General features: G+C 45.3%; 1 protein-coding gene across 1 annotated transcript in view; it reads left to right on the forward strand.

Annotated features, from left to right (window-relative positions):
* Window positions 1–23880, forward strand: part of EFEMP2 (EGF containing fibulin extracellular matrix protein 2) — a 138502-nt gene that overhangs the window by 96307 nt on the left and 18315 nt on the right. Inside the window, 2 exon segments of the mRNA XM_030219141.1 lie at window positions 12896–13015; window positions 23602–23728. Of these exon segments, the coding sequence (XP_030075001.1) occupies window positions 12896–13015; window positions 23602–23728 (247 nt within the window).

Below are 23880 nucleotides of genomic sequence, written 5' to 3' on the forward strand. Positions count from 1 at the left end.
GAGTATTGCATGGACGTCCAAATGCCGATTTTTAGAAAGCCAGGATATGGATGTCTGAATCTGCTGTATGTCCATATGGCAATGGGGTGTGGTCTGGGCAAGTTTGGGGCGGGACATGGGTGGCTTAACACATGGATATTCAGCCCCCATTGCAGAAGGAGCAGGAACGCCCAGGTCCAGGAGACCATGTTGCAGGTTTGCCCATCTCAATGGAGGCTGATCTCAAGTAGGATACTGATGCAACCATGGCTCTCACTTTGTGAGCCGTGTCATGACCTTCTAGAATCAGCCCAGTCTAGGCATAAACAAAGGAGATGCAGTCTGCTAGCTAATTGGATAAAGTGTGTTTATCATTGGCAGCCCCATCCCATTTTGGTCAAGAGAAACAAAAAGCTGGGTTGACTGTCTATGGGCTTTAGTTTGCTCCAAATAGAAGGCAAAGGCTCACTTGCAGTCCAAGGTATGCAGTGCACTTTCACCAGGACGGGCATGAGATTTGGGGGAAAATGTTGGTGAAACAATTGACTGTTTCAGGTGGAAATTCAACACCACCTTTGGAAGGAACTTAGCATGGAGCGGAGAACCACTCTGTTGGGGAACTCTATCTGCCATGGCCAGTAGGGGGCAATGAGTATCATGGTTCCTCAATCTTGTTTGAGTTTCAGCAAAGTCTTCCCCACAAGAGGTATTGGAGGATATGGATACAGAAGGCTTTCCCCCCAGTGGAGGAGGAAGGCATCCTATGCTAGTCTGCCGTGTAATTTCAGCCTGGAGTAGAACTGAGGGACTTCGTTGTTGAGGTGAGTGGCAAAGAGAGCCACTGAGGGAATGCCCCACTCTCGGAAGATCTGTCGGGCAACAGCCATTTTCAGAGACCACTCATGCAGTTGTGTCACCTTGCTCAAACTGTCTGGTAGGCTGTTGCCTTTTCCTGCCAGGTATGTAGCTGTGAGCACCATGCCATGTCTGGAAGCCCAATGCCACATCCTGACTGTCTCTTGACACAAGAGATACAAAACCCATGCCTCCCTGCTTTGTTATTTACCTCACAACCTGATTGATTGGATGAGAATGATTTGGTGCAGCAGCCGATCTCTGAAAGTTTTTAGAACATTCCAAATGGCCTTCAGCTCCAGGAGATTGATGTGAAGCTGACTCTTCCTGAGCAGACCAGTGACCATGGACGTGAAGCCTTTCTACATGAGATCCATAGCCCAGTTTGGGCACATCCATCGTCAGTATCTTGTATGGAGGAGAAATTTGGAAAGGAAGCCCTATAATCATTGGATTGAAGTGTCCACCACAAGAACAACTCCTGCACAGTAGTGACAAACGATGTCCACTAGGTTCCTGTTGGCCTGAGACTATTGAGAATCTAGGGTCCATTGAGTCTCTCTCAAAAGGGAATGTGCCATGGGCAGGGGCATAGCCAGACCTTGCAGTGGGGGGGGGGGGGCACATTTTGGTCTGCCGTCCTACCACCACCCTCCCCACCACTCCACCACCCCTGCCATTCCCCACCCACTGCCGCAGTTTCACTAAAAGGAGTGTGCTGGACGTGAGGGGAAGACAAAGCAGGGCAGGCAACACGGTGGCGCCAGTGACTGGCTGGTGGGGTTTGGGGATCCCCGCCAGCAAAACCAGGGGCCCAGAGGAAAATTGGGGGCCCAGGCCCCCGTGGCCCCATGTAGCTATGCCACTGGCCATGGGTGTTACATGCCCAACAACATCTGCCGAGCTGTGACCAACCTGCAGGGCAATGGTGATTAATGCCGCAGTCCTGGCTTCCAGAAGGAAGGCAGGCTCATGCTTGAACCGTGTCCAGCAGGGGTTCAGTGAATTTGAGTTGCTGAATGGTAAGGGAGACTTTGAGTAATTTATAATGAATTTTAATTTTTGGTCCAAAAAAAAAGCTCCATTCTTAACATTCTACTACTAAAATTTAATTATTTTTGAAAAAAATTATTCAAAAACTCAATGTCTACTTAGCCCAAAATAGTAAAAACCCAGCACTTATCTGCGTCACATGAGGGGACCCATTTCACCACAAACTCTGGCTTTTGTTTATTGGCAACTTCTGCCCATCTTAAGGCCCTTAAAGCACTGTCGCATTTCCCAACCCGCTGTCAGGGGATTGAGAGCATTTACTTCATCTGGCTTCAATCTAAGTAACCACAAATTATTCAAGAAGTTCTAAATTGATTGGGCAGAGGATCTCACCTCTTCCATGTAAAACACTTGATAGAATTACTTAAAGATGTCTGCAATATATTTGGCTCCATTCACTATCCCACCCCCCACCCCAAGATGCTTGTAGTGCCATCACAGATTTAGGGTTTGTCCACACTTTTGTCAGTAGCTTACCTGACTTAATGCCAAACTTATACAATTCAAATCTACTAAAATATAGTATTTTCTGAGCACTCTCATGCGAAAGCCTATTTGAGGTGTTCTATGTTGCTAAAAATGTGACCCTGTACTCTCTTTAGTGGGGTAAGCTTGGGATGCCTGCTTATTCCTTTGCAGCTGATCTTTCAGGTTCAATATTGCTGCCACTCTAGCCTTACTGCACCCACCAACATAGGCAGTTTCCCCACTCATTAAATGTTTTGCAGACTCCTAAAACAAAATAGGATTTTTAAATGTGTTCTTTATCATGGTGAATAGGTTGTTTGTATATACTTCTACTCAGCTTATTTATTTTGTAAGTACTCCTTGAAATTAGTTTCAGAATGCATATAAGTTGGGAACTTCCATATCACACAACCCTGGAGCCCCTCAAAACCCTCCAAATCAACCTAGATCTCAGTGCATGATCTGTAATCTCCATCTGCCCAATGGTTGCCCCTTGCACCCTAGAAAAACAGCCTTTATCAGTAGAATATACTCAGTTCTAGTCAAAGAGCCATGAGCTTCTGAAAGGTGTGTGTAACCATACACTTCAGAATGAAATACCCATCAGGGGTCAACAAGACTAAACACTGCAGTAAAGCAATGTCGTCCCCCGCACTTCTCAAGGAAGGAAGCACCAACCTTTCACCAGTCAGTGTCACACTCTCTGCTTTTTAAGAGATAAAAAGCACACAGGCTGTGGCTGGCAGGTTTATGCCCCCACCAGATCATGTCCCTTTACTGTGCCATGCAATCTTTAGGGGGGGGGAGGGGGAAGAGTGTCATAGGTTTCATTGGGAGGAAATAGTCATATAGAATGTTTGTGGGACTAGAGAAATTGTGACAATGCAGTGGCCGTTGTATGACAAATGTATGATAGTGCAATCTGCCTTCCTCATACAATCTTTTATAAAAGTTCCTGCAATCTTGGCCCACACTTCCCTGCTCACGTTTAATGTGAGCAAATGCAAAGTGATGCATGTGGGAAAGAGGAACCCGAATTATAGCTATGTCATGCAAGGTTCCACATTAGGAGTCACAGACCAAGAAAGGGATCTAGGTGTCGTCGTTGATGATACATTGAAACCTTCTGCTCAGTGTGCTGCTGCAGCTAAGAAAGCAAATAGAATGTTAGGTATTATTAGGAAAGGAATGGAAAACAAAAATGAGGATGTTATAATGCCTTTGTATCGCTCCATGGTGTGACCGCACCTTGAATATTGTGTTCAATTCTGGTTGCCACATCTCAAAAAAGATATTATGGAATTAGAAAAGGTGCAGAGAAGGGCAACGAAAATGATAAAGGGGATGGGACGACTTCCCTATGAGGAAAGGCTAAAGCAGCTAGGGCTCTTCAGCTTGGAGAAAAGGCAGCTGAGGGGAGATATGATACAGGTCTATAAAATAATGAGTGGAATTGAACGGGTAGATGTGAAGCGTCTGTTTACGCTTTCCAAAAATACTAGGACTAGGGGGGCATGCGATGAAGCTACAATGTAGTAAATTTAAAACTAATCGGAGAAATTGTTTCTTCACTCAATGTGTAATTAAAGTCTGGAATTCTTTGCCGGAGAATGTGGTAAAGGCAGTTAACGGAGTTTAAAAAAGGTTTGGACGGCTTCCTAAAGGAAAAGTCCATAGACCATTATTAAATGGACTTGGGGAAAATCCACTATTTCTGGGATAAGCAGTATAAAATGTTTTGCATATCATGGATCCTCGAGGCAATTGATTCAAACAATAATTTTGGGCACCGGGACTCTTCATGCAGTGTCCGCAATCTCTGCTTTAGGAGGGAATCCAGATTCTCTTATGTATCTTAGTGGTGATCGGATTTTGTTGAATCCGGAACAGAGGCCAGTTCTCCTGTGACCAGAAAGTGGAGTGGTATTGCAGGAGGGTGCAGAGGTTCAGGCTCAGGAGTGTAGTCTTTACCCCGACCATAGAGTGGCAACAAGAAAGGACCCTGTTGAAAGAGATCCTGTTGTTGTGGATGATATATCCGCCCAATCCACTGGAGTAGGAGTGGAAACTTCAAGAGGTAATTTTTCAGCATTTGGGGAGTTGTGAAAACTGGAGACCGCACCTTCAAAAAGATATAATAGTTTATTGTTTGGTCTTGCTGTGGCTGAACTTTACTATCATTTTTTTTATCATTGAATATTTTATTGTATTTTAAATAAGTATAGGACCAACTTGTACAATACTGTTGCAACAATAGTGAAAGAAATATATGAATATGGAGTCACAAACCAAGTAACCCCCTCCCATATGCCTCAGTATACAAATACTCAAATTCCCTCTAATACACATCAACATCTGCCCAAGTAAATCTCCCCCCTTCCCTCTCCCCCAACTCACACCACTTCCTCAAAGGGACATCGGTTTAACACGTGTATCACGGGGTCACAAGCGAGTTTCTTGCAAAAATGCGATATCCCATTGCAGTCTACCTAATTCTTTAAAAACCACACTACGTTTCCCCTGGTTGTTAAGCCCATTTGCATTCCAGGTCCCAACCAGTATTTCATCCCCTCTCCCCCCTCCCCTTCACCCCGCCTTCCGAACAGAACATCCCAAAGAGTTAAAACCTACCGTTAGCCCATTCTGTTGACCCTTACCCACCCATCAACCCTGAACCGCATCCCTGCCCCTATCCACTCCAACCCTACTCATCAAAACTGCTGATCTCTTCCCTATTGGATCAGCCAATCCCAGAGGAATCAACCCACTCTCCAGAAGGCATGCTGTTCTCCCCCCCCCCCCCCCATAATTCACGGATCACCTGCATTTGCATGCCAATCTCATAACTCTCCCACCGCCCAAGAAATCACATTCATACCTTTAGCACCCCACCCCCCATCTTCTCCATACACTCACCCCATGCATCCTGAAGCATCGAGCATTCCAGTACTATTGTTAATTTGAACCCCAAGATATCAAGTTCAATTACCGGCAGCCCTCTTCCCTATAGAAATTGAATCCCCCATTCTCTCCAACCCCCCCCCCCCCCCCCCCGAACACCAATATGTATTCTCCTCCCTGCCTCCTCCTCTATTGAAATCCGCAAGAGGAAAAAAGAAATCAGTTCCCCACATTAGCTTTACTACTATTTTATGCCATTCCTTTCCCATTTCCATTTTTTTATTGTAAACCACTTTGATTTATGAGAAAGATGGGATATCAAATCTTGTAAACTATATAAACAGGATGGAGTCGGTCCAGAGCACAGCTACTAAAATGGTCAGTAGTCTTTGTCATAAAGCGTATGGGGACAGACTTCAAGATCTCATGTATACATTGGAAGAAAGGGGAGAGAAGGGAGATATAATAGAGACATTTAAATACCTATGCGGTATACATACACAGAAGGTGAGTCTCTTTCAATTGAAAGGATGCTCTGGAATGAGTGGCATAGGTTTGATGCAGGAATTACCACTATTGTTAGCAGAATCTGTGGTATTTCAGGAGTCAAACACCACACACCAGAATGAGAGAGAAATCTTCTTTATTTGCCAGCAAACAAAGTAGGACATCAGCGCTAGCTCTTTCCTTCTTTTAGCTCTCTGTGTCTTGTCTCTCGTCTCTGGGTCCTGTCTCTTCTGTCTTGGTTCCTTCTCGTCTAACGTAAGCTGCTTCTGTTCTCATTTATATATTGTCCTAAACCCCTCTAGCCCCCCTTTCTCACCAGATGGTAAAGAATAGATTGATTACCCTGTCTTGAACTAATTATCTCTACACATTTACTCAAAATATCAGTTACATAGGTTTGAGATATTTCCTAAACTGACCTATGACCTGGGGCCTTTCAACCTAGACAATGTGGCACCTATCTCCTGCATTTTATTATTATTAAATTCTCAGATTCCCAGTTAACTTAAAATACTAACCGGACTCTGGCATTCATTAAGGGGCCAAGGGGCCAGTCTTGCTTAATGGCACACAGACATGGTTTGTTATTACTTTCAGGAGGCCAGTCCTACACTTAGTTATAATCCATCAAGGAAAAGAGTTGACTTTTCCTGACCTCTTTCACCTTTAGCTTCATAGGACTGTGGATAATTCAAACCAGATGATGACCTCTTAAACTGCAGACAAATTTCACTTGAAAGTCAGACACTGAATTGAAAAGATATTTTACATAGAGAAATAGAACTTATTAATTAAACAGAATAAAACATATTTTAAAATAAGCAGAAATCAGAATTCCTTATAAGACAAAAATCTAAATTATCACCTATTTCCTTCTCTCTCTAAACAGCATTCAGCCTAATCTTTTAAAACTGCCTGCTTGCTGATCCCCTCGAGTGTCCAGTATGCCTTGCTTAGAATGGCATCCAGATGTGGTAAATAATACCTATGAACCAGCCTTAACAATCCATAACTCAAAAAGGGACAAAGAAAGTTTCATTTCTCTCTGACCTTTCTAACCTCTAGTCTAGCAAAAGCTAGACTTTTGAGTAATTAAAACCAGATGGCATTCTACCACTTTACAGGACTGAACCAAAATTAAACAGAATTAACAAATTAATATGATTTCTCTGTCCAGGCTGCCTCAGGTTGAAGGTGAAAGAGAATAGACTCAGGAGTAACCTGAGGAAATACTACTTCATCGAAAGGGTGGCGAATTTGTGGAACGGCCTCCCAGTGGATGTGGTACAGATGAAAACAGTACCTGAATTCAAGAGAGCTTGGGACAAGTACATAGGATCTCTATAGGGAGAATAGATGGCATGGATGGGCAGGCTGGATATCTGCCTACACTTGTCTATGTTTCTATGCTAAGTACTCAGGCCCATTTTGTCTGAGGACTTTTAAAATCAAACCTAGAGTTTTAAATTTAGTCCTGTAAGGTACTGGTAGCCAGTTATGAGGTCATTTAAGTTTTGCTTTAATTGGATTCCATCCTTTTTCTATATAGTGTTCCTCTGTGTTTTATCCCATGCTTTCTTGAACTCTGTCACCATTTTTATCTTCACAACTTCCCATGGGAGGGCATTCCAGGCATCCACCAAGTCTCCCACCCTGAAACCTTAACTCATGACCTCTAGTTCTACCACTTCCCCATCTCTGAAAAAGATTATTTTGCTTATTAATGCCTGTTAAGTATTTAAACATCTGTATCGTATCCCCCCTATCCTCCTTTCCTCTAGGGTGTACAGATTGCATCTGCAACCACTCAGTCTAGCTCTAAGAGGTTTATTTATTATATACTGAGTGCAACTATGGAAGCACTATACATGCAAATACTTTACAGTCCCTGTGGAGGGGGTCACAATTTAAGCTGGTACCTGAAGCCATGGAAGGTTAAGTAACTTGCCCAGGATCACAAAGAGCTGCAGTGGGATTTGAACTGGGCTCTCCTGGTTCTCAGCCTGTTCTTTAACCATTAGGCTACTCTTATTTTATAGTCTTTATTTCCAGTATATACATGAACAGTTTCTTGGCTCAACAATCCATATTTATCCTGATCTGGCTCATGGGACACAGAGGCGTAGAAAAGACTTTTTAGCTTTTACTAATATGAACAGATGTAAACCATAATCTCCAGTTAAGTCCAGCACTAGCAGCTTTATTCTGTACCCTCGCTAATGTTACAAGATAACCTGTAGTTGGGTCCACCTGTGTCCCTCCACTAGCTTACCTAAATCGTGTACCCATTATGAACTTCCTGGTGCCATCTGCTCACATTCCCAGACTGTGGGGTACAGCAAGGCTCAGCAGTCTCACCTTTACTGTTCAACATAATGATGATCCCACTGGCAAGGACACTATTAAAGCATGGCTTCAACACATTCATCTACGTTGATGTATCCAGATACATCCCATTTAGTCAAGACATGTCAGAAATAAACACTTTAATAACTCAAGGACTAAATATCTTGGAAACCTGGATCACAGCATTCAAACTCAACAGAGACAAGACTCAATTCTTAGTGCTCACATCCAATCACTGCAAGGAGGCCTTCTACAGCATTACCCTTGTTGGGACCACCTACCCAATAGCAGACAACCTGAAAATCCTAGGAATCACACTAGACCGAAACCTGTCCTTCGAAGCACAAACAAAGAATACCGTGATCAAAATATTCCATTCACTGTGGAAACTGAGGTGCATCTACTTTCCGAGAGAAGTCTTCTGGACGCTTGTACAAACCCTAACCCTTGCACACATTGACTACTGTAATAGCCTCTTTGCCAGCTGCAAAGATTCAATTATAAACAAACCTAAAATGGCACAAAACACCACCGCCCGACTGATCTTCAGAAAATCGTGCTTTGAAAGAGCCAGCCCACTGCTGTGCAGGCAAGGATATCTTTCAAGCTATGTTCATTTAACTTACAGAATCATCTTCATCTTCAGTCTGGCTCCGGAATACATGTTGAACCTAATAAACCTACTGCTACACAACATACACACGGAAGCACAAAGCTATCTCACACTCCACTTCCCCAACTGTTAGGGTGTACGATACAAGACAGTTTACTCATCAGGCTTCACCTACCTATGCAGTAAAAGCTGGAATGCACTCCCTAAAGCATTGAGGAGCCTAGATACTTGATCTTTCGTAAATGACTCCAGGCCCACTTCTTCAAAAAATCCTTCCATGAAGCTCCACTGTGAGTCAGCTATGAATAGTCACCACTATAACTCAGCAATGTCCCCTCCATCCCTTGCCTGGTCATGACCCTGCATTATCTTCTGCTAATAGATTCACCTTCCCACCCTGCCATCCTTCAGCTGTCCTTCATATTTCCTCCTGCCTCATTTCTCCCCCTATCCCTCTTCAAGCCACTTCAAGTCTATGTAATTCAGATCCCCTGTCTTATTGTATTTCTTAGTTCCATGTAAGCCACATTGAAACAACACCAATTGGAAAATGTGGGATGGAAATTCTGTAAATTAGTAAATACATATATTTTTAAGTTGATTCTTAATACAGTTGTTGCAGTTAAACTAGCAGAGAAAGCTCAGGCTGTACCTTACCTGAAATAACATCAGCTACTTACTCTGTCCTGGCTGATCTGTTGCCTGGAGAATACATCTAAAGCAATATGGTATTTGTAGACCCCAGTTTTACCCATTGAAATCAGTGCTGAAGATTCTAAATTGCATCAAGATGGGTTTGTCTGAAATCCAGGACTGACCTAAAATCTTCTCCTGGAATTGGCTAACTTGGCAGCTCTGTTGAGGTGGGAAGAAGATAGCTGGATCAGGGAGAAATGAGGTATATTGAAACGACTAGGTCACCACATGGAGCATTATGTTCAGTTTTGGAGGCTGTGTCTTGCTAAGGATGTAAAAAGACTTGAAGTGGTTCAGAGAAAAGTGACAAAAATGGTATGGGGTTTGCGTCACAAGAAGTATGAGGAGAGACATGAGGACCTGAACATATATACCCTGGAGAAAAGGAGAGACAGGGATGATATGATACAGACATTCCATATTTGACAGGTTTTAATCTACAAACAAACCATTTCCAGAGACAGGAAGGTGGTAGAATTAGAGGACATGAATTGAGGTTGAAAGGGGGCCAGTTGAGGAATAATGTCAGCAAGTACTTTTTCACAGAGAGGGTGGTAGATAACTTGAATGCCCTGCTGCAGAAAGTGGAGGAAATGAAAATGGCAATGGTATTCAAAAATGCTTGGGATAAACACAAAGGGATCTTGTATAGAAGGCATGGAACCAAACAAGCTTAGCAGTGATTATATGGCAGCACCAGTAATTGGAAAGCAAAGCCAGTGCTGGGCAGACTTCTACAATCTGTGCCTTGATCATGGTTGGACAGATTTAGTTTCGGTAGTTGGGAGAACAAGGCCAGTGCCAGGCAGACTTGTACAGTCTGTGCCCTGACAATGGCAAGGACAAATCAAGATGAAGTATACATACGTAGAATCACATCATACCTTAATGCTATGAGTTTATCTTGTTGGGCAGACTGGATGGACCATATAGGTCATTATCTGCCATCATCTACTATGTTACTATGGGGATCATTTTCAAAGCACTTAGACTTATAAAGTTCTTTAGGTACCTATATAACTTTGTAAGTCTAAGTGCTTTGGAAATACGCCTCTATGTTGAGTACACCAGTCAGGCACAGCAAGTTCATATAGAAACAGCCGGCTGGCACTGAAACTTGTGCTAGCTATCTCAATATGGCCCCTCAATTTGACCACACCTTGGGTATGCCCATTATTTATACATCTACGTACTTCAACTAAGCCATTATATTTAGCTTCTATTTGTTGATAAATTTTCAAAGGTTTCGACCTAGTCACCTAACTCAATAATCAATTTGCTCAATACATTTGAAAATGCACCCCTTTTTTTCTCACAGAAATAATGCAGCGACTGGGTTGCACTGCATTGCACATGATCCTGGAAAATAAGCAGGGAAAAACCACAGCTAGAGCTTTAGAAGTTGCTGCAGTTGCACAGTAGATGAGTACAAGGTTGTGCGATATCACATTACAAGTAATGCGTTATGGTAGTTAACTACTTTTTCCCACTTATTAAATTCGTTAATTACTTGATAACTATAGTAACAGCATTACTATAGTTAATTACTTTAGTTTACTAACTCTAATGGCATGGAGATTACAATTAACATTGCTTCCATATTCCCAAAGGGTTAATAGAAAAGACACCACTTCCTCAGATACAGCAATTTCCCTCTGAACAGGAAGATAGGATTGTAACTACTCATTTGTCAGTCTCCTCCAGACCATTCCTGCTGGAGGATCAATTTATTGCTCAAGTTATAGAGATGATTGAAGGGTTTAATCCGATTTAATTAATGTGTTGCATCTCTTGCCCTGCAACCTCATTAATCAATGCAAACAGCGATGATTTCCATGAATCACTATGGTGGCGGGAGGGGGTATGGGAGCTCACTCACCTCCCTCTGTGCCGTGTTATACAGCACCCAGATCTTCTTTGGGTTCTGGGTGAACTCTGTGGGGGAGGTGACCATTCCTGTCTGCTGTGGACATGTGACTGAGCCGAGCTGCTCCCCGGCATAGGTTTTTAGAAGGACGTCCAAAAAGAACGTCTTTGGAGTGGGGGGGGGGGGGGGTCCAGGTGAAGGACATCCCTGCCCACATTTTTTTCTTCCGATTTGCCCCAACGAGAGGTGTAGACCTCTTGTTAGGCTTTTTCATGGTAAGGGGATCAGAAAATCATAGTGCATCTCATTATAATAGCCTTGCAATAGCCTTTGGATCATCTGCATTCCGTTTTTGTTAGCTGCTACCGTGATCAAAATGGCCTTTAGTGCATGCCAGGGTTTACTACTTGCTCGTTAATGGCTTGTTAAGTTTAGTACATCTGGCCCTTGGGAAGAGACTTGCTGTAGAGAGAGAACCTAAAGGGGAGAGAGAGGAGAAAGAGAAGGTAAAAAAAACCTTGATGGAACCACAGTGGAACTATGAAAGGTCAGCTCTCAGAAGAGCTGCTAGCATATGGCATGCAAAACACAGACTGAGCCTCTCACCAGCGTTGCCAGAGGGTGAAAGTTTTTTCCAGCCCCGGCATAGCCCAATATTAATAAGATCAATATGAATATTAATAAAGTTATATGAATATTAATAAGGTAATCTTAATCAGACAGTACAGAAAAAAAAAGGCGTGTGGTACAGGCTGCAGTAGCAGCATTCGAAAGGGCCAGATCTCACCTCCTATTTGTTCAATTAGGACCACTAGGAAGGCAGCAGTATACGAGGAGCCAATTGACGGGCTGCGGCAAAAATAGCCCAAAAAGCCGCGACCCGCAGGCATTCCAAAAAAAAACAGAGAGGAGCTGGAAATTGCTCAATTCCGCGGTACAACCGCGGAATTGGCAACTTTGCCTTTCACACATGGGGCAAAGAAAAAGGGCTTGCCCTAAATCAGAGCCAACAACCAATAGAAACAAGCTCAAAAGGAGCCAATCACAAGACACTTCAACTATAGACAGGGGGAGGGGAAGCCCCAGCAAACAGTGCTGTCCACACAAACAGCATTCCCATTAAATATATACCACAATGCCCTCTGGTAGCACATTATTGATAAGAAGACTTTTTAGTACTGGTGGGCAAATTTTGACACCTCATGATTGTTCATTATTATGTATCCCTGTGTTTTTTGCATCCATCATATATGTTTATTGCAAAAACTGATTGTATTAAACCATGTTTATTTGATGGAATAAAACTACTGCATTCATTTTGTATTCAAAAAAATGAAAAAGTAATTAGTTACTCTAAACTGGTAACTGCAATCAGTAATGAACTACTTTCCTGGATGGATAATTTAATTACTATAACTGATTACTTTAAGCTGAGAAGTAAAAGTAGCTGTAATTAATTATTTTTATGGATAATCAGCTCAACACTGGATGAGTATGAAAAGGCAGTTGTTGAATCTGTGAACTGTGCTAGAGTAGACAAGCCCCAAATTGCCTTCATTTTATTTTTGTTTTCCCCCCTCCCTTTTTTTCCTGTGTTCTGGTCTGAGCAGATGTTGATGAATGCAGTTACTCCAGTTATTTATGCCAGTACCAATGTGTGAATGAGCCAGGCCGCTTCTATTGCACCTGTCCCCAAGGCTACCAGCTGCTGAGTACCAGACTCTGCCAAGGTAAGCAACCTCTCACTGAGGCATTAGAGGAGACAGCAAATAAGCTTGATTTGCAAATAAGAGGAAACTGTAAAATCACTTTATGGCCCTGTGATTCAGGTCTAATCCCTGCTTCTGTCTCTCACTCTTTATGTGACCTTGTACACAAATCACTGTATTCCCATAAGCCTTGGTTTTAATCTTTGGGTCTACCAACAGTGAGAAGTTTTTCTAGTCTGCTATTGAGCAGCAGGTATATGTTGGAAGTAGATCTGGATAGTGTTGCTGTTACAGAGACGTGGTTCATTGAGTCCCATAAATGGGTTCAGCCATATTGAACAACATTCTCTTTACAAGTGATAGAGATGGCAGAAAACAGGGAGCAACTCTTTATATAAAAAATAGTAGAAAAGTGATTTGAAATGCAGGGAGTACAGGAAAGAGTAAAGTACTTTGGGCCATACTGGAAAGAGGCAAGGGCATTTTCATTTACACCACGATGGTCTGCAGGCCTCTGAGTCAAATGATAGTAATGGACATAGATCTGGCCAACAATGTCCAAACGTTGGTAGTGAAGTAGAAGGTCAGGGCCAGCTTATGGCCTGAGCCAGAGCACCAAAACTGAAGGGCATCAAAAACCTGCCTCACTGGCTCTCCTTTCACAGCAGGAAAGAGTGCTGCTCTCATCTCACCACTGTGCTCTCTTTGCTGCATTGCTGCCGGCAGTGCCTCAAGTTTAAACATGAGAACAGATGCCTAGCTAGACCTCAAGGTGGGAGGGGGCCAGAGCCCAATGTAGGGGGGCACATTTTGGTCTGCCGCCCCGCCGTTCCCGATCCACTGCTGCCGCTGTACATATCTTGGCTGGTGGGGTTCCCCAACCCCCGCCAGCTGAAGTACTGCTGCCACACATACCTTGGCTGGCGGGGGTCCCCAACCCCCTCCAGCTGAAGACTTCATCCAGCGCTGATCTCTGGCACTGCTGCATTGCCTGCCCTGCTCTCTCTTCCCCTCACGTCCGGCATGCTCGTTTTAGTGAAACTGATTAAAACGAGCATGCCAGACCTGAGGGGAAGAGAGGCCAGGCAATGCGGTGGTGCCAAAGACCAGCGCTGGATGAAGGCTTCAGCTGATGGGGGTTGGAGACCCCCACCAGCCAAACCAGGGGCCCAGAGCAAATTTGGGGGTGCCCAGGCCCCCGTGCCCCCACCGTAGATACGCCACTGAGAACAGGTACTTCTGTTCTTGTGAGAAACAGGAAGTACCTGCTGTTGTGTTTAAATCTGCAGCTGTGCCAATGGCAATGTAGGGAAGAGAACACAGCGGTGAGAGCAGAGTAGCATTCTCTTGCTGCTGTTTAAAGGATACAGTAAGGCACCTATGCGTTCAGCCCAGCAGGCAAGACAAGAGCTAATGTGGGTGGAATTGACTGGAAGGGAGCTCATACAGGTCGCAAGATGGGGGTGACAATGCAAAAGTTGGCTCAGACTGTCACAATCCTTTGAGTCAGTGATAAAATAAGTATCACAAATGAGAGATTTTAACCCACCAGATGTATATTGAAGTATCCCATTGGCAGACTCCATTAGACAAAAGCTAAAGGACACAAAAGGGAAGGAGGGCTACTGGACCTTCACTTACCTTCAACTGAAACAGTGCTTTCTACAGTTTCCAATGACCTGTTCCTGGCCAGATCCAAAGGTCTCTATTCTATACTCATCCTTCTCGGTTTATCTGCTGCTTTTGACACTGTTGATCACCGCCTACTCCTTGATACGCTGTCCTCACGTGGATTTCAGGGTTCTTTCCTGGTTTTCTTCTTATCTCTCCCATCGTACTTTCAGTGTCTGACATTGCTGCCTAGATGTCTCACCACCATCTGAAACTAAATATGACCAAGACTAAGCTTCTTATCTTTTCTCCTAAACCAACCTCTCCTCTTCCCCCATTCTCTTTCTCTGTGGATAATGCTCTCATCAACCCTGTCTCATCAGCTTGTAACCTTGGGGTCATCTTCGACTCCTCTTTCTCCTTCATATTCAACAGACTGCTAAAACCTGTCGTTTCTTTCTCTATAGTATCACCTAAATTTGTCCTTTCCTTTCTAAGCAGGCTACCAGAACTCTTATCCACACTTCTTTTCACCTCTTGCGTAGACTATTGCGGCTTGCTTCTCACAGGTCTCCCACTAAGCCATCTCTCTCCCCTTCAATCTGTTCAAAATTCTTCTGCACGACTTATATTCCGCCAGTGTCGCTATGCTCATATTAGCCCTCTCCTCAAATCACTTCATTGGCTTCCTATCTGTTTCCGCATACAGTTCAAACTTCTCTTATTGACCTATAAGTGCATTTACTCTGCAGCTTCTCAGTACCTCTCCACTCTTCTCTCTCCCTACACTCCTCCCCGGGAACTCCATTCACTGGGTAAACCTCTCTTATCTGCATCCTTCTCCTCCACTGCTAACTCCAGACTCCGTTCCTTTTATCTTGCTGCACCATATGCCTGGGTTAGACTTCCTGAGCCGGTACGTCAAGCTCCATCTCTGGCCGTCTTCAAATCCAGGCTAAAAGCCCACCTCTTTTTGATTGTTTTTAACTCCTAACCCTTACTCACTTGTTTAGTACCCATGTTTTATCATTCCCACCATAGTAATCCCCTTATTCCATATTTGTCCTGTTTGTCCTAATTAGATTGTAATCTTTGTCAAGCAGGGACTGTCTCTTCATGTCTAGTGTACAGCGTTGCGTACATCTAGTAGCACTATAGAAATAAGTAGCAGTAGTAGTAGCACTTACAATAGAGAAAGTGTCCCTAACATCTGGATAAATGAGGGCCAGAGTTCATCAGATGGTATTGCTTGAAAATAGGGAAGTATTTTAGGAGCCCTTTTACTAAGCTGTGTTAAGCGCTAATGCACATCTAACACAACTTAAAATGTTGTATTGTGGGACATGTTCCGGGGTCCTGCAATAAGGCCCAGATGCACTAAACGTTTTTCATCGTTAAATGAGCCCTCAAGGAAGAATTTCCTATCCTTTCCATGCACTAAAGCCTATTTTCCGACGACAGTAGCAGCTAACGAAAACTGAATGCAGATGAGCAATTCTTCTACAAATCCCATTGAAATGACATGCACTAACCTTTTCCGATTCGTTTAATGCAGGAGAACACCGTGAAATCTGACGAGAGTCTGTACCTCTCGTTAGGGCTGTCTGTCTGCTAGAAGTTAACAAAATCCAATTAAAAAAAATAACTGGGGGGGGGGGGAAACGCGTCAGGGGCGTCCTTTATTGACGCCCCAGGTCGCCGCTGCTCCCCTCTCCCTCAGCACCAAAAAAGAAAAAAAAAAAGGATCGGGAGGGGGCAAAGGCACTCGTCATGAGCGTCCTGTATGGACGCCTTGCCCCCCCCCCCTCCCCCCGGCACGAAAAATCTCCAATTTTAGCACCCCCGGGCCGGCCCTCCTCCCTTCCTGTATTCTCCCACACTAGCTCCGCCTCCTGCCATGCTCCGGTCCCGTGCCCCGCCGCCCCCCCCCCCCTTTGGTCATGGCTGCCAGAACAGCCAATGAGTACCAGAAAAAGGGGCCAAACTAGCTAAAAGGTGCCAAAACAGCTAGAAAACTGGAAGTGGTAATGGGTGAAAGGGAGCTGGTGTTGGGTGACCTAAGGGAAGGGGTTTTGGCTTTAGCTCATAACTTTTCAGGTATAGCTCAAGGTGAGTTACATTAAGGTCCCAGGAGGGCTCAAAGTCTAAGGGGTCCTTTTACTAAGCTGCAGGAAAAAGGGCCATGTAGTAGCAAGGGGGGGGGGGGGGGCTTTTTTCCTGTGCGCCAGGGCCCTTTTATCACAGTGGGTAAATGTCCCTTTTAAAAAATGGCCATGCAGTAAGATTGCTTTTACCGTGTGACCATGTGGGGGGGGGGGGGGGGGGGAGAGCACATACTGCCACCTATTGAGGTGGCGGTAAGGGCTCCGGCGGTAACTGGGCAGCGTGCGGCAATGCCTGTTTACCGCCAGGTTAGTGCCACGCTATAAATTTTTTTTTTTTTTTGTGCACCGGAAATGGAGCACACTCAAGGAGGAACTACCGCCTGCGGCCGTGTTGGGCTGATGGTAGTTCTGGGTTAGCGTGCAGTAAGCCCACATTGGGCTTACAGATATTTTGTAAAAGGGCCCCTAAGTTTGTACCCAACAGGAGGGAGGATTAAGTGACTTTTCAAATATCGCAAGGAGCAACAGTAGGATTTGAACTCTGGCTTCTCTTTTTCTCAGCCTGCTGCTGTAATCACTAGGTTACTCCTCCATCTACCTAAATTGGATGACTGTACTACTACTACTACTTAACATTTCTAAAGCGCTACTAGGGTTACTCAGCGCTGTACAATTTAACATGGAAGGACAGTCCCTGCTCAAGGAGCTTACAATCTAAGAGACAAATGTACAGTCAATCTGATAAGTCAGGCAGATTGGGGCAGTCTATATGTTCGAAAGGTTAGGTTCTGAAAGCAGCATTGAAGAGGTGAGCTTTAAGCAAGGATTTGAAGATGGATAGGGAGGGGGCTTGGCGTAGGGGTTCAGGAAGATTGTTCCAGGCATAGGGTGAGGCAAGGTAAAATGGGCGGAGCCTGGAGTTGGCAGTGGTGGAGAAGGGTACTGAGAGGAGGGATTTGTCATGTGAGCGGAGGTTACGGGCAGGAACGTAGGGGGGAGATGAGGGTAGAGAGGTAGTGAGGAGCAGCAGAGTGAGTGCATTTGTAAGTAAGGAGGAGAAGCTTGAATTGTATGCGGTATCTGATCGGAAGCCAGTGCAGTGTCCTGAGGAGAGGGGTGATATGAGAATAACGGTTTTGGCGGAATATAAGACGTGCGGCAGAGTTCTGAACGGATTGAAGGGGGGATAGATGGCTGAGTGGGAGGCCAGTGAGGAGTAGGTTGCAGTAGTCGAGGCGAGAGGTAATGAGGGCGTGGACGAGGGTTCGGGTGGTGTGCTCAGTGAGGAAAGGGCGAATTTTGTTGATGTTGAAGAGGAAGAAGCGACAGGTTTTGGCAGTCTGCTGGATATGCGCAGAGAAGGAGAGGGAGGAGTCGAAGATGACTCCGAGGTTGTGGGCAGAAGAGACGGGGAGGATGAGGGTGCCATCAACCGAGATAGAGAGTGGAGGAAGAGGAGAAGTGGGTTTAGGTGGAAAGACGATGAGCTCGGTCTTGGACATGTTCAGCTTCAGGTGGCGGTTGGACATCCAGGCAGCAATGTCGGATAGGCAGGCCGATACCTTGGCCTGGGTCTCTGCTGTGATGTCTGGTGTGGAGAGAGAGAGCTGGGTGTCATCAGCATAAAGATGATACTGGAAACCATGAGATGAGATGAGATTAGTGAGCCTAGAGAAGAGGTGTAGATAGAGAAGAGAAGGGGTCCAAGGACAGATCCCTGGGGAACTCCAACAGCGGGATGGGAGTGGAGGAAGATCCATGAGAGTATACCCTGAAGGTGCGGTGGGAGAGATAGGAAGAGAACCAGGAGAGGACAGAGCCCTGGAACCCAAATGAGGCCAGAGTGGCAAGAAGTAAATCGTGATTGACAGTGTCAAAAGCGGCGGAAAGATCGAGGAGGATGAGGATGGAGTAGTGGCCTCTGGATTTGGCCAGGAGCAGGTCACAGCAGACTTTAGAGAGTGCTGTTTCTGTCGAGTGGAGAGGGCAAAAGCCGGATTGGAGTGGATCGAGGATGGCATGAGAGGAGAGAAAATCGAGGCAGCGGCTGTGAACGGCGCGCTCTATTTTGGAGAGGAAGGGTAAGAGAGAGATGGGGCGATAGTTGGAGGGGCAGGTAGGGTCGTGAAGGTTTTTTGAGGAGAGGTGTGACTACGGCGTGCTTGAAGGTGTCAGGGACAGTTGCGGTGGAGAGAGAGGTTAAGGATGCGACAGATGGAGGGGTTGACAGTATGGGCAATGGTGCTAAGTAGGTTGGTGGAGATGGGATCAGAGGAACAGGTGGTGCATTTCGAGGAGGAAAGAAGGCGGGAGGTTTCATCCTCGGTGATCTCAGGAAAAGGAGGAGAAGGAGGCCTGGGTTAGTTGGTTGAGGGAGAGGGTTAGTGGGTGAAGAGGAGGTGATGGCTTGTTAGTGAACTCATGGTTGATCTTTTGCACCTTGTCGCGGAAGTAATCAGCCAGTGATTGAGGAGAGAGTGAGGGGGGAGTGGGAGCGGGGGGCACCTTGAGGAGAGAGTTAAGGGTGGCGAAGAGACGAGGAGGATTGGAGCTGAGAGAGTTGGTCAGTTGGGTGTAATAGTCCTGTTTAGCAAGGAATAGGGAGGAGTGGAAGGAGGATAGCATGAATTTGTAGTGAAGAAAATCTGAATGGGTGCGGGATTTCCTCCAGAGACGTTCAGCAGATCGGGTGTAGGAACGAAGATAGCGGATGCAAGGGGTCAGCCAAGGCTGAGGAATAGTACGCTTTGTGGGACGGGAGGTGGAAGGTGTGAGGGTGTCCAGAGCAGAGGAGAGTGCGGCATTGTAAGCGGAGACTGCTTTGTCGACAGTCTCGGAGGACATGATGGATGGGAGGAGATTACAGATGCTAGAGGATAAGGTGGGGGGGGGGGGGGGTCAATGGCCTGGAGATTCCTGGAGGTGGTGGTTAAAGTTGGACGGGGCCGAGTGCTGGGTGAACTGTATGACTATTTTGACCTTTCTCTGCTGTTTATCTCTGGGTGTGAAGAACAAGGAATGGATTCACTCTTTCAGACGCTGATGAGTGCTTGTGATTTGAAACAGCCACTGCTTGAGACAGTATGCTGAAATTGTGAAGGGGCATTTTCAACAGGAAGTCCAAGTCACAATGGAGACGTCCAGCTCATAATGTCCAAAATATATCCGTCTCGCATATATTTTCCACAGAAAATATGTCAGGATTTCCTATTCAAAACTGAAACATAGTTTATAGTTTACAAAATAATCATAGCTTCCAAATAATGAACACGTGGGTGGATGCTTTCCAACTGAAGCTTAATGCAGAAAAGACACAATGCCTTATCTCATCACAATATAACAAGATTAAGTATACCAACATAAATACCCCAAACTTTACTCTTCCTGTTTTGGATACTCTGAAACTTCTAGGAGTCACAACTGATCAGTTTCACACTAGAAAGTCATGCAAAAAATGTAACAAAGAGAATGTTCCACACAATGTGGAAACTCAAAAGAATTAAACTATTCTTCCCAAGAGAGGTATTCTGCAATCTGGTGCAGTCAATGGTGTTAAGTCATTTGGACTATTGTAATTCCACCTACGCCAACTGCAAAACACAAATCATTAAGAAACTCTGGATGGCCCAGAATACTGCAGCCAGACTATATTTGGAAAAATGAAATACGAAAGCGCCAAGTCCCTCAGAGAAAAATTACACTGGCTCCCACTAAAAGACTGAATTACGTTCAAAACCTGTACCCTGGTTCATAAAATTATTCATGGCGAGGCCCCGATATATATGTTTGACCTCATAGACTTACCAGCAAGGAACACAAAAAGATCATCACGTACTTTTTTTGTACCTCCACTACCCCAATTGCAAAGGACTTAAATATAAATCAATATATGCATCTAGCTTCTCCTACGCCTGTATGCAAGCATGGAATGCATTACCAAGTGCCATAAAAACAACGCAAGATATGGTAACCTTCCGGAAACTACTAAAGACCAACCTATTTAATGAAACTTATCACAAAGGTCCTTCATAATTGAATTGACACCAAAACTTTTACCTGAACAAGTTATCTATGATCTCTTACTAATTGTTTACTATAATCAAAATGACTTTATTGAATGTTTCATATTACCCTAGTTCTCTTACACCTGAAATGATTTATATACCTTTTTATTTCTAATTTGTTATATTTCTCTACTTTAAATGCAATAATATTCTGTATCTCTCCTTTTGGTAATGGCGTCCGCCATTACGGCATAATGTAAGCCACATTGAGCCTGCAAAGAGGTGGGAAAATGTGGGATACAAATACAATAAATAAATAAAGATAGTTTATTAAAATTCACTATACCTCTCAACTGACGAGCAGAGCAGTGTACAGGCTAAAATATGAAGTAGAAAAGAGCTCCAATTAAGGACAGGATAGCAAGTTCAACATCCAACATATGAATGGCAAAGTAGCAGGGACAAGGAGGTCTGTCTGGCAGCATTCTTAGAAGAATGGACACACAGACATCTGTGCAGAGCATAGGAGTGGCCTAGTGATTAGTGCAGTGGACTGTAAACCAAGGAACCCAGGGGCACATCCCACTTTAACTGTTTTATTTTGTAACTAGTAAAAAAGGCCCGTTTCTGACTCAAATGAAACGGGCGCTAGCAAGGTTTTCCTCAGAGTGTGTGTGTGAGAGTGACTGTGCGAGTGTGTGTGTGTGTGACAGAGAGAGAATGAGACTGGGTGCAAGTGTGTCTGTGAGAGTGTGTGTGTGTGTCAGAATGAGAGTGTGTGCGAGTGCATATATGAGACAGTGAGAGTGTGTTTCACAGAGAGTGAGTGTGAGAGTATGTGTGTGAGACCGAGAGTGTATGAGACCGAGAGTTTGCAGAACCCCGTTTCCCCTCCCCCCTTCCACCCCTATCCGAGTTCCTGGACCCCCTCTCCCCCTCCCGCTCCACCTCCCCCCTCCCCCCCGTCCGAGTTCCAGGACCCCCCTCCCCTTGCAGTTGCAGAACCCACCCCTCCCCTTCCAGTGCATTTCCAGGAATCCCCCTCCCTCCCCCGTGTCGTTTCAGGACCCCCCCCTATGTAGTTTCAGGACCCCCCCTCCTCACCTCTCTGGTTCCTCCTCGTAAGAGCCGGCTGTTGCTGAAAAGTTTGTACCTCCTGCACACAGGAACGCCGCTTCACACAGCTTTCTCTTTCGCTTGCGTTTTAGCTGTTCCTGTGGTCCAGCCCTCAAGGGCGGGACCACAGGAACAGCCGAAACTGAAGCGAAAGAGGAGGCTGTCTGAAGCGGCGTCCCTGCGTGCAGAAGGTAAACAGTTTTAAGTAGCCGGCTGTTACGAAGGGGAGGGCCAGAGAGGGGGGGAGTGGGAGGGGGGTCCTTGAACGACAGAAGGGGGGAGGGGGCGTTTGTGGCGCCAGCACTATCAGTACTTCTCACCTGCAACGTTGTGTGTTGCCTGGGACCGTGGCTCCGTCGGAGGTCTGGTACGACCACGTGGGTGTGGGAAATAAATATTTTCAGTTACTGGATGTTATTAGAGTGGGCAGAGGGGAGGTAGATTTGACAGATCGTCACCAATCACTTCAGGCAGCGAGGAGAAGGCGTCCTTGTTGTGGAAAGGGATGGACGACGTCATGACGAAGGCGGGGCAGACACTTATGGGGGAACACTATGTGCTTGGGGGGAGGGGCTTGAGTAATGCGCAGAGGAGGGGGCACTGACAGCTGAGTCCTAGACAGGGGGAGGAGTAGGGAAACATGCTCCACGTGTTTCCCTACTCCTCCCCTTGCCTGGCTCGCGGTTTTCTGTGGTTTAGCATTCATTGGACCTTCTTTGTGACTCGTGCCTTCCCTGCCCCGCCTTCGACGTCATCGTGTTTTGGCGCGAGGGCGGAGCTACACTGCAGCCCATTCTGTGACTGTCAGTGCTCCGCCCTCGACGTCATAACGTTATGACGCGAGGGCAGGGCACACACTCATGGGGGAACAGCGATCTACACCAGCACAGAAGTTGGAGACTTTGCAGCTTCCGGCTTCATTAGAACGTTGTGAATTATGTCTGGATGGGGTGTGGCTGAGGGCGAGTATATGAGCCTACCAACAGTACAGGGCTTCAGTGTTTCCGTGCCACACAGTGAGCTTCAGAACGTTGGAGGTGAGAATTATTTATATAGATTGTGAGTCCTCCAGGAACAGAACAATACCTACTGTACCTGAATGTACACCACTTCAAGTAGCCTTCAAGCTTGCAGGTGGCTTACATATTTAGGTACAGTAAGTATTTTTCTGTTTCTGAAGGGCTCATGAACTTGGGTCCCTTGGTTTAAAGTCCACTGCACTAACCACTAGGCTGCTCCTTAGACTTGTTTCCTGCTTTGCTAAGAATGCCCATAATAATTGAAGCTGTAATAGAACCTGGTGTCCCCTTTCAGTTTCACTTTCAGGCAAGAGGGAGGGACCGGGGGATTACTGAGGTATCATGCCTTAATCCCTCTAGTGGTCAGCTGCTCAATCAAAGCATCTTTTTATACCCTGGATGTGACTGAAACAGGTCTAAGTTAGGACATACTTCTTTTTAGGCTTGGGCATTTCTTTTCATTCGGTAATCGCTGTTGTATGTCCTGATTTATAGGCCTTTCCTGGTCCCTCCCAAAACATCCCTACAACTCACCCCCTTGCCATTTGGATGTACTGCAGTGTTGAATGCACCTTTTCTGCCTTTCCAAAATCAGAATTTCAACGTTTCAAGCACATGGCTGTCCATTTGGGCATTTTGAGACATCCATATGCTTCAAAAATGAGCTCCTTGGTTTGACCCAGTATAGCCCATCTTATGTTCTGCTGTATGCTATATTGGAACCCACTCACTTATGCTCCTTTCCCCGTCAGATATCAACGAGTGCGAGATGGGGACTCACCAGTGCAGTGAGTCCCAGAATTGCATCAACTTTCATGGTGGGTATCGCTGTGTGGAGAAGAACCAGTGCCAAGAGCCCTATATACAAATGTCTGAGAAGTGAGTTGACATGCTTTTTCCACTGTATCAACGCAAAGTACTCCAGAGACAAATGCAATGGGTGGAGGGAGGGTGAATCGGGCATGAGATTAGTGTGGAGTGAGACAGGTGCACTGGCAGAGCTGTGGTGAGAGATCTCAGTACTGGAATAA

Source organism: Microcaecilia unicolor, chromosome 11, assembly GCF_901765095.1.
Source record: "Microcaecilia unicolor chromosome 11, aMicUni1.1, whole genome shotgun sequence".
Taxonomy (NCBI): Eukaryota; Metazoa; Chordata; class Amphibia; order Gymnophiona; family Siphonopidae; genus Microcaecilia; species Microcaecilia unicolor.